Here is a 12,009-nt window from a genome sequence, read left to right on the forward strand (position 1 = left end):
AAGGCAGAACCGGGGGGGGCAGAACCGGTTCGGTGACGTCATATCGTCACTGCTACCGTCTCGGCGGAACCGGGAGGAACCCACCACTGTTTTAGAAGCCATCTGCATACACATATGAAGCAATTTTCCAAAGCTAAATATATGTCAAATGTATATTTATCTGCAATTTCTGCAGTTATGCCATCTATATCTGGCAGTCTTGCCATTTTTCAATATTGTTGCAATATTTATAACTTTATTTTAATCCCTTTTTTTCCTTGGTTACTAAATTTTACAGCATTCATTTCAGTTTTATTCAACATCTCTCTATCATTCCCAAAGAAATATCAAAAAAATATCCCTTCTAGCAGTGGCTCTAATTGCAATAACATATATATTATAGCATAGATATCTAGAATTGTGCATTAACTATGTCTCTCAGGATTTTCAGCCAGCAAAAGCCATCCAGGGATTTGATTTTCCAGCAAGTATGAGCAGCTCAAGATTTGGTTATAGTATTCAGTAACAGCCAAGCAGTGGGGAATCTCTCATATTTTTTCCCTGACCATAATTGTAATATTAATAATATTGTTTGGATGAGTCTTATGTATTTGATTTTAGTATCTGGTATACTTTATTAATTTTGTGTTATTGCTGTTGTTGTCTGTTTTATGTATAGAATGGAGAACTCATATTAGGAGGACCTGGCAGTTTTTACTGGCAAGGTATGTGCATCTTTTTCATTAGCAAAAATCTGAAAATGGAAGTGAAGTATCAGCAGAACTTGATGCAATATTTGCCATACTTTCTGTATAATAATTCCCATCTCACACCACACCTGAGTCAATCTCAAAGGACTGCATATTTCGATCCATTCTTTTATATCTCTGTACATTAGTTGTAATGTACTATTCTGTACTAGTATTCTGTACTAGTAAAAGGCCTGAAAAAAGATTGTACTTTCTTCTGCTCTGTTGTGACAAGATAAACAATATATGTATCTTTTCCACTATATTATCCATATATTAAAAGAGCTATTATTGTACTGCATGGGTCTACCAGCTCTTCATTACAAAAATGTCTCTATCACACCAACTGTTTTGGGAATGACCACTAAATAGGTGGTTATTGCTGTCTATAGCTCCTTTCTTTTATGTACTTCCAATTTTGGCAGTTCTATTCACATCTGCTAGCAGTTGGTGAACTTAAGAAATAGAAAGTGTTCTAAATCAAACCGTTTGGTCCAACTACCCTTAAAAAAATTGACACTGTATATAAATTGCCTTCCAGGACTTCAGACAAGAACTTGACCAACCCTACTTAGCTATACTGGAGATTGAGCCAAGACTATTGATATTGTTTACATGTCCATTACATTCTTTAGTCTTGCAAACAAATGTAGGGCAGGAGTTGCTACACTTTCACCCTGCAGTTCTTATTACCGCCAATCAACATTTTTCATCCTTCTTTAATCCTTTTATTTTCCAACATATTTTGGGGTAGATACAATACATATATACATACATTCTAATTATACTATTATTTTCTAGGGTAAGCATTAGTCTATACAGTGAAAAAAAGAACCATTAAGTCAAAAAATTAAATGTATAAGAGAAGAGAAGAAGGAATGAATCTAAATAAATTGAGTTTCCACAGCTTCAGTCACTCTTTATTTTTCTGGCCTTGCTCTCATTACATCTATAAAATGCTTTTTCATTGTCCTTTCTTCTGTAAATTTCTTACCTCTCTTTGAAGATCTTAGGATCCATCCAACTTCAGTGTTCTCAACAGATCCAAGAACTGCTGAAAATGCAAAATAAATTTGGACATCTATATAGAACATCTCTTACTGCATAGTTCATGCTATAATTAATCTTGCTTGCAGGAAGTCCATAACATGTAGGAGGTTAATTGGCAAGACATTGGTAGATACATCTTTGAGAGAATCGAGCTTACTAAATATTTGAACTTTAGAACAACATGATGACACTGGCTTGGAGTTATATTGTTTGCCTAGAGCTGGTTCTTGGATGGATGCTTACATTTTGTTTTCTTAATTGCAGGAAATACATTAGTGTCTTTTATTTTCAAGAAACTCTTATTTTAGTAATGTATCTTTCTCCATCCCAAAGGATTACTGCATGTGTTAGATTGCTAAATCAGCAGGTGGTTGAATTTTGCTGCCTCAAAATTCTGAAAATTATGTTTCAACATTTTATGAAATTCTAAATTAGAGACAACAGAAAAATGAAAAGATCAAACTGTATTTTTTATTGTATTCATATTTCACTTCTACTCAAGATATTAAGGCCGCTTTAGCTAAACTTCCCTCCTCATGTTTACTTTTTTTATAGGCTATGAAGCAATCAGCAATTGTTTTGCATTTCCTTACAGTTCCTATCAATTAATATTAATTATTTCATTAAAATGGATCTTTTTAAGTTGCCCAGAATCACCTTATTGGAAGATGGGTGACATAAAAATCTAATAATAAATAAATATTTTTTAAAAATAATACTGGGTGGGTGATCTTGGGCAAGTCATTCTCTCAATCCAATCTATTTTACATATCTGTTGGGGGGGAAATAGGAGGAGGAGTATTATTATGTATGATCGCTACCTTGAGTTACATATAAAGAAATAAAGGCAGGATAATAAACTAATGCATAATTGCTGCCTGTTTTACTCTAGTTGCCCTGAAGGACAACTTATTATATTTTTGAATCTCAGGTCAGGTTATCACCAGCAGTATTGCAGATGTTATCACGGATTATTCCTTCAAGAATATTCTAAGGAAACTATTACAGGAAAAGCAAACTGGAGTGGCCCCTTCTATATATGATGACAATTATTTGGGTAAGTTTTCTTGGCACTGATCTTGTTTAGAAATCTGATATTAGAAAATATTTGCTCTGATTAAGCAGGAGAAGCTGAGATCATATCTGTACATACAGTATGTCAATTGTTATGAATAGAAATCAAAATGTTGCCTTATCAGCTCCACTTTTGATACGAATATATGACTCTAAAACATGAACTGTTGCTTGTTCTTTCTCCAACAATAAACTGTCAATTCAATAAATTTATATATTGAAAATCATGATCATTCAAACACTTTGTCAGAATATTTTTGTACTAGTGATCTTCACTTAGTGACAACAGTTGGGAACTCCTCAATAAATGGAAAATCAATTGACAATGGAATTACAAACTTCCTTCCTGTTGGATTATTAAGCAAGCACTGTGATTGTTAAAGAAAACATCGTACGACCAAGACGTACCCCTTTCCTAGTAACTCTGTCTATCCCAAACTAGTTTAAGCACACCAGTGACAATCAATTGGCATGTGATGATGGGACAATCATAAATGTGTGAATCTGCAATGGATGAATGGCGATCACATGAGACAATAACAAATGTGAACATTGATTGCAAAGCTACTTTTAACATTATCATAACTTTGAATGGTTGATAGATGAGGCAGATAGTAATCGAAGACTACCCAAATACATAATTTAAATATCACATTCATTATAATCTGCAGATTTCCTTTAATTTTCTTTTTCTCAACCTTGGCAAATTTAAGATGGGTAGATTTCAAATCTCAAACTTCCCCAGCCAGCATGCTGAGCTGGGTGATTGTAGGAGTTGAAGTCCATATATCTTGAATTTGCCAAAATTGAGAAACACTGTTGTAGATGTATTGTGCTTCTGAGATGTATAATGAATGTTTATCCTAGGATACTAAAAATTATTTACAACTCACTGTCCTTATATATTTTAATTTACGATGTTTTTTTTTCTTGCAGAGATAAGAGGATAGATCTGACTATCCTTATTTCTTTAGAAATAGATTGTTTGTCAGGTTTCATCTTTGTAGGTTTGTTTTTAAACAGGTTACTCAGTGGTTGCTGGTGAATTTACAGGAGATCTTCATGAAGGTAAGAAGCTACTAAGAGAGATCTGGTTGCAATTTACTTACTTGCAGTGCAGTCATATGCACATTGCACGGTTCAATGTATACCTCTTAACAAACAGTTGTTATCTCAAACTTGGTTCAGTGATCCAGCCTAGAATATAGCCTTACATTTTTCCTTCTCAGAACGAGAATTGTATTAATTTTAAATTGTAGGACTGAATAATTACTTGTGAGCCACTTGATGCAATCTGGTTTTGTATCTACGTAAGATGTTGCATAGACCAAAAATTATGTTGTTTCACAGAGATGCTAGCTGGCATTTGTGTCAGTAAAAACAATAGGAAGATAAATTCAGTTTCAGCATTCCATGTTAATTCCTGTGTCACAGGTTTATATAATCTATAAATATATTGTTAATATGAGTCCTTATGGAATTTTCCCCTGAAAAAATTCTATTTACAAAATTTTGGAACTTCCAGATGTATAATGAAGCTACTAATCATTTTGTCATTCCTGTCCTGAACCATATTTTGCAGATTTCCAGATCAAGCTCTGAAAGTCATCAATGTAGAATAACCTTATCCAATCTAATAGCCTCCAGATGTGTTGGATTACAGTCCCCATTATTCTTTGTACAGGGATGATAGCAATTGTAGTTGCCAGATGGGAACATCTGGGCTTGAGCCACATAGATGTAGATCTCTTTTCTTCTCAGGTAGATAGCAGATTGAGTGTAAGAAAGAATTTAGTTTTTCGCTTGGATACTGTCAAAAACACAGTGATTATGGTTTGGCCTCAAGGTTCATATTTTCTCCCAACTGATTGTATGAGAACTAAGCCAAACATTTGCTCTGTATGAATATAGACCACAGTGAATACATGGTTTTGTTCTTCCACTTAGTTTCATTACTTCCAAATAATTGTATATCCACGAATTATTTTATTGAAAAAAAAAAAGAACTCCTCTCCTCCATATAAAATATACTTAGGCCAAAGTAGGCTACTTGCCCCTCCTGTAGAACAAATAAAATCAGGAAGTGGTACATCTGGAATGCCTTTTGTATCTTATTGTTTGACCATCAGTAAAGTTCATCAGCAAGCAAGGACATCCTCCATCAAATTCCAGATTATTTGAACTGAAAATATACAAATGTACGTTTGAAGATATCTATATCACTTGTGCTCTGGTAAACTTACTATTTTGTACGTTGTTCCTAAAGTTTCTTGAAGTTTGATTTTAAAAATATTTTTATCGAACAGCCCACACACATATGAATATTAATATTATATTTAATGATAGTTATATTCCTCTCCAAATGTTACTTACGTCCCCTTACATTATTAAAATGAATAATCAGCAGATCCTGAGTAACAGGAAGATATTGCTCTAAGTTAACTTTCAGCCTGTTCATTTCTTTCAGAGCTGGTAGCTGGAGTTCCAAGAGGTGCACAGAACTTTGGCTATGTATGTAGTCCACCAAGTATTTTATTTCTTTTCGCTCATCCCCTCTCCTTAGCAGTTAGTATTAAATAAAGTCTCTGAAATATGGAAATCAATATTTATAAAATAGTTATTCCGTTCCTTCCTTAACCTCTCAATATGGAAAATTTCAATCAAGGTTTACAATTGTTTTATTTTTTATAAAATAGAGTGAGAAATTAAATTGTCTTGCAGATATTACAAAGAGTGCAGAAGATTATAATCCAATTTAATCCTATAGATATATAGTTAGGGATTTATATAACACAATAGCCTTATTTACAAACATGTTAGGGAGGGTAAAATGGAGTTGGGTGCTTAGGATTTTAGTGTGTTGCAAGAGCTCAGTCATTGAGCAAATTGTGTGAGCCACTTGTCAAGTTAAACTCTAATATTATTTGAGTAGCACATCCTAGAAAAAGAAAGGAAATGTATTTGCTATTTAGCATGGTATGAACTAAGATAACAGGACATTTTTCTAGAGCAGTATAGTTTTCCCTATAGGGGCGCAATATGGCTCAGTGGTTAAAGCTAAGAGCTGCGGTGGAGCAGTGATTAGAATGCAGTACTTCTGCTGACTGCCAGCTGCCAGCAATTGGTAGTCTGAATCTCACCAGGCTCAAGGTTGACTCAGTCTTCCACCCTTCTGAGGTTGGTAAAATGAGGATCCAGATTGTTGGGGGCAATATGCTGATGCTGTAAATTGCTTAGAGAGGGCTGAAAAGCACTGAAGAAGTGGTATATAAGTCTAAATGCTATTGCTATTAAAGATAGTGAGCTTGTCAGCTGAAGAGCTGATAGCCTGAGTTCAAGAGTTGAGAATCAGGCAATAGGGTGAGTTCCCATTACATGCCCCAACTTCTGCCTACCTAGCAGTTTGAAAGCATGCAAATATGAGTAGATAAATAGGTACCACTTCAATGGAAAGGTTCTGTGCATCAGAAACAGTCATGCTGATCATATGACCATAGAGATATTTTTCAGAAAATCCTGTGTCCCTTGACTAAGAAACAGAGTTGAGCACTGCCCTCTAGTGTCAGACACAGGAAACCTTTACTTTTACAGTTTCATCAGGTGATTCTAGCAGTATTGGAGTAGGGCTGCAAAAACAGGGACTGTGTGATCAGCTCCATTTCTTTTTTATATGCATCAAATATGCAAAACATGTTTAAAAAGGGAAGAGCTTTGATTGCAAGCTTTAGCCACCATCTTGCCTTTTTTTCTTTCTTTCTCTCCCCATACAGGCAATTCTTGTTTATGATTGTTTAGCAATCATTCACACTGATGAAAAAGTCCCAATTAAGGTCACTAAACAAGGATTACCTATAAATGGCCTTGGGTGGTTTCCCATGAAAGCCAAAAGTGGAAGTTTTTCTTACTTTAAAAAATTTAAAAGTAATGCTGAGAATAAGGGCTTTGTTATTCTTAGAACTATGGTTCTCAGAAGAAATGAATTGGATAGTCCATCATAACGTAATTCGAGAACATGATCTTAGACCTGACAGTTTGAATCTTACAAACTGTCACTACATTCTTTTAAGGGCTTCCTATGTCAATGCATCAAATTTTGTAGGAGGAAATTTTTTTAAACTAAATTCCCATAATGGCTTTCATATGAAAAATTACAATTTGGAAGAAAATTATGAAGTATTTGGGAATCACATCAAGGCTTTAGGGAGAATGATACATAGATTGTGGAATATAACTCTTTATGAAATGTCTGACAGCATTTTTATTTCCAGGTTACAATAATAAATTCCACAGATCTGACCTTTATTCAGAATTTCACTGGCAAGCAGGTAATAATTTTTGATAATTCTACACAATTAATTCTGTATTTCGAGATATGGAGTACAGCAATCAAAAGTTACAGTGTAAAACGTAGAGATAACTTCATACATAGCTGACTGGTAACTTCATGAATACATCCAATTTTTTTTTTGTAATAGTGTGGAAATGTTCCTCAATATATAGTCAAGAACAAAATCATTATTTTGATGGCATGGAGCGAAAATGTGCTGATAATTGATTAAAAATGGCATTGTTTTTTTAACAGATGGCATCTTACTTTGGATACACTATTGCTGTATCAGACATTAACAATGATGGGTAAGCTAGTAATAAATTATTTTATTATTGTTTAATCTAAGCTTTTCGGTTAGATTTAAAACATGCTTGCATGACTGACTGACTGACTGACTGACTGACTGACTGACTGACTGACTCACTGGATTTCCACGCTCTATTTTTCAGAAACTCAAGGCATTCCCACTCCCATTTTTCTCTCTCACAACAATAGTATGGATTCTTAAATTGTTTGGTTATTCCATGAGAGTATTCCGGGCCAGCCAGAACTAATTATTTTGAAAAATGTTTATAATATATTTGTATAGGATCAATTCTAATACAATCATTTTCATTTTAATCTCCTTTATCAAAATTCCTAACATTAATAACTATTAATATCTTCATATATACCGGAAAAATGTATTAATCTACATATTAAAATGATGAAACAAATTGTCTGATGAACCAAAAGGAAATAATCTATTATTTTTCTTTAACTATATTTTATTCTAGTTGTTCTGTTTTCCCAGTTTGTGGATCCTAGTTTAAAATAGAAATAGACACTTTCTTTTCCTTATGTGACAATTGTATTGCTGTCAATTTTTTATTCTGCAGTAATAGATTGTAATAAACTAATCCTACATTGTAAACAACAATCTATGCCACAATCTAGTATTATTGTCTTTAAGGTCTTGTTGTGGTCGCCAAGTATTTTATATATATATTTTCCAAATTGTAGTTTTTCATATGAAAATTGCAACATTATTAGATTTTGGAGAAATAAACATTTTTTTATTTAAAAGACATGTGACTGCCCATCTTATATACAACAAACCTATGTGGCTTATAGCAGCAACAATAAAAAATGGAAACTTGTTAATACTAAATATTAATATATTTATAAAATATATTTGCTGTGGTCCAATCTTACCCTAGCTTAACCCTTGGAAAAACAGGTCTTCATATTTTTCCAACTTCATCTGAGCACATTATAATTATATAAATTATATTTAATTGAGTCAAATATTTTATTTAACTAATATTTAATTGAATCAAATGAAATGAAGTTGAATTTAAAATGAAAATAGAGGTACCTTTTGGTTTTACTTTGCCCACACATTTTGGTTTTGGTGTTAACCTATTTTGAGAAGTAGTCCCCTTGGAATAGTACATGAACTATAGCCAACTGTCAGGGAAAACACCTGCATTTTTCCCTTGCAGTTTATGCTGTTTGAAACATTTTCCCTTTAATTTATTTCAGAATTTTAGTTTAGCGTGTTAGTAAGTTGAATCCATTCTTTTATATTATCCCAGCAGATGTATTAATTTACCACCTTAAACTTGTTTATGTTGATATGGAGAGGGAATTGGTTAGACTATTTTAATTTTAATAGCACCTATATTATATGTACATTTCTGACTATTTATAGTTGAAAAAAGCATACAATTATGGAGTTTAGATTGATTTCTGAAGTGACAGTTGCATATGATTTATTTCAAGTTTTATGTTTTAGGATATAGGATTTAAAACTTTAGAAAATGCAAGAATAAGCATTGAAGTATAAAATGCTACAATGAAAACTAATGCATTCCCAATAAAATAAGAAACTTTTCCTCATCGCAAACATTGCAGATCACATTATTTTTCAAAAATTATTATTTTTTTAACTTACTAGTTAATCACTATAACTAGTTCCCAATTCAATCAGTTGATTCCCAATTTCCTCAGACTTGGACAAGCTTTCAAAAACAAGTAATTTTTAAAGAAACATCTGGACTGGGAGAAGATTTTTCCATAACTGGAGGCAGGAGTTTATAGAAGAGAGAGAGAGATAAAAGATCCGCTTCTTTTAATAGCTTTGAGAAATGTTGGGATGTGGAGAATATATTTTTGAGGCCTTCTGTCACTATCCTACCTGCTGTTCAAAACTGAGAATGGGTCCAAATGGGTTTTTATTTCTCAAAATCCTAGAAAGTTTGGTTACATTGTATGCATTAGAAGGAAACAATCTGGCACCCTCCAGATGTTTTAGATTATAACTCCCATAATTCTGATAGGTGCTGTTGTTAGTCAGAAACATCTGGCTAGGCTCCCACACTCCACTAAGTCATAGCTTGTGTCAATGTGAATTATTGAATTACAATGCCAAAATACTGTAAATAAATATTTAATCAAATTTGAGGATATTCAGGGGACACTGTAATGGAGGAATGACTTAGACAATGGCCTGATAAACAAAATCTGAGACTGAAGGACAGGTAGGAGTAGAGAAAATGTCTCAGAAGCGATCCTCTCTAGTTTTGGGGAGAGTAAAAGTAAGCGAAGGGAGAGGTAGTCATGCTCACACAATTCTGTTATTGTAATCTTACAATAAAATTAATGTTAGTTCTCCTGGTTGGTGCTTTTTCTCTGAATTTCGTCAAAGAGCTGACAGGCCTAGAAGTGGGCCTAAGAGAAAGCATATGGTCCATAGGCTGAAAATTGCCCCACTCCCACCCTGTACTAATGCGATACTTAAAACAGTGCTCTAGGCTAGTAACATACAACTTTATTTCCTGTAAATGTACTTGTTATATTTTTATCCCACCTTTTGTCAGGAGTTGAAGGCAATGTGTATAGGATTCTTCCTCCCATTTTTACCCACAATAAGAACCCTGGGAATACCTATGATTGAGCATGGACTTGAACCACAGTCTCCCAGGAGTATGTCCAACACCTTAATCACTACACCACATTGTTTCTCATACAAGAATGTCCAAGACCCCAAATTTGAAATTGAAGCATATGTTCTATCATGGACATATAATCTTATATTAAAAGTTGAATGTATAATATTGTTGTTATAATAGTGGCGTGTTGCATTGCTAACACAATTAATGAAAAATAGTACTCATTTAAATAGACACCAGGAGCTGTGGGTCAGAACCATGATAGCTTATACACAAGATTCATAGAAATGGTATTTATTTAATGTGAGCTGAAATCAAATGTCTAGTAAACATACACAACCCATACTATATCAAAGCTTTAAGTGCTTATGTTTGTGACCCCCAGATGGTGGACCACAATTTCTGCTGCTAATTATCCAATAGAATACAAAAATTTCAGTGGGTGGCCAGCATGTGCTTTTTTTAGTGCCATTTTTCTTAAAAGAAAATAATTAAGGCTCTCCTGGTCAGTGCCTGAGTACAAGTACTTTCTTGATTTATGATAAACAAATGCTACACCACTGTGGATATGTGAAAGTCAGAGATCAATGCTTAGTCAGATCAAACATTATTTTGTGTTCCACCTACTGTTCATGCCATGGCAAAAAGAGTGCCAATAGAAAGCAGACAAGTAGGATTTAGGTACCCTAATCCACTTTTTTGCTCATGTTTCACCAACTGGCATCGAAGTCTATTGCCTCCTTCATTGGAAATGGGGAGATCTTCTGGAAATAAAAAAACTCAAGGCAGCAAACACAGTTATTTCATTTGTACCAACCATTTTGACTTGTTTTGGAGTTCCTGACTGGAAGCAGTGTGTAGCAAGTACAGTTTGTAGCATTGCATTAAACACTACTGTGAATTGTAATGTTCTGTAACATTTGAAAAGCTGCTGCTTCATTCCCCATCCCATTTGCCTTTCTGAGCCTGAACTTGGCTCTGAAACAAGGCTATTTATAAATGCAGACAAACAGAAATGTTTCTCAAGTTTAAAAAATTCTACTCTAACCAGATGTTTTAAAACACCCAGCTCCCTGTGCATTGTTAGAACAATTCAGGACAGACTGGAAACAGAAGAGAACAAATGGAGGTGAAATTGACATCATTGTTTTTGTTATCTGAATTAGGAGTTGGAAAAACAAAGTATAGCAAAGATCAGAGACAGTGAAACACACAGCCTAAGATTCATTCATTCATGCAAGGATATACAGAAACCAAAAGAGAAAGAAACTAAGAATGGATAAACTTTTCATCGACCAGTGATTCAGCAGTATCCTATCTCCCAAAGCAGGTACTGCTGGGCCAATTAATTCACAGGTGACCCTTGTCCAGTCCAGATGTTACATAGTAAGTAGCTTTCAGAGATGAAAGGAAAAAAGCTGGATAACTTCCCAATCGATAGAAATCTAGCACAATGCAAGGATCTTACTGTGTTCATCAAAATACCTCTGCGCCAGAAGCTCCACCATTTTTATACATGTGTGAGCTAACACAATGCATTTACAAAATGGTCAGGGCTTGTGAATCTGCTTTAGTCATTCTGTCCAGCTTGTCCTTCTGCAAAACAAGCATGCTTTTGCAGCTGAGATAATTTGGATATCAGTTTGACCTTTATCCTTCTTTCTTCCCCTTTAGTATGGATGACATCCTAGTTGGTGCTCCTCTCTTTATGGAACGTGAATTTGAGAGCAACCCTAAGGAGGTTGGACAGGTGTATCTGTATCTCCAGGATGCTGTCTTGTCTTTCAAAGAAGCACAGACACTGTCTGGCACAGAGGTTTTTGGACGATTTGGCAATTCTATTGCGCCCCTGGGAGATCTCAATCAGGATGGTTATAGAGGTAAGGAACTATGT

At 34.3% G+C, this 12,009-nt stretch overlaps 1 protein-coding gene across 1 annotated transcript in view; it reads left to right on the top strand.

Moving 5' to 3' along the window:
* Positions 1-12,009, top strand: part of ITGA8 (integrin subunit alpha 8) — a 119,612-nt gene that overhangs the window by 40,723 nt on the left and 66,880 nt on the right. Inside the window, exons 6-12 of the mRNA XM_034402551.3 lie at positions 659-704; positions 2,710-2,835; positions 3,876-3,920; positions 5,320-5,363; positions 7,121-7,177; positions 7,435-7,487; positions 11,790-11,995. Of these exons, the coding sequence (XP_034258442.2) occupies positions 659-704; positions 2,710-2,835; positions 3,876-3,920; positions 5,320-5,363; positions 7,121-7,177; positions 7,435-7,487; positions 11,790-11,995 (577 nt within the window). The remainder of the gene's footprint in view (positions 1-658; positions 705-2,709; positions 2,836-3,875; positions 3,921-5,319; positions 5,364-7,120; positions 7,178-7,434; positions 7,488-11,789; positions 11,996-12,009) is intronic.

This window comes from Pantherophis guttatus, chromosome 4, assembly GCF_059756535.1.
Source record: "Pantherophis guttatus breed Tessera chromosome 4, ASM5975653v1, whole genome shotgun sequence".
In the NCBI taxonomy this organism is placed as follows: domain Eukaryota; kingdom Metazoa; phylum Chordata; class Lepidosauria; order Squamata; family Colubridae; genus Pantherophis; species Pantherophis guttatus.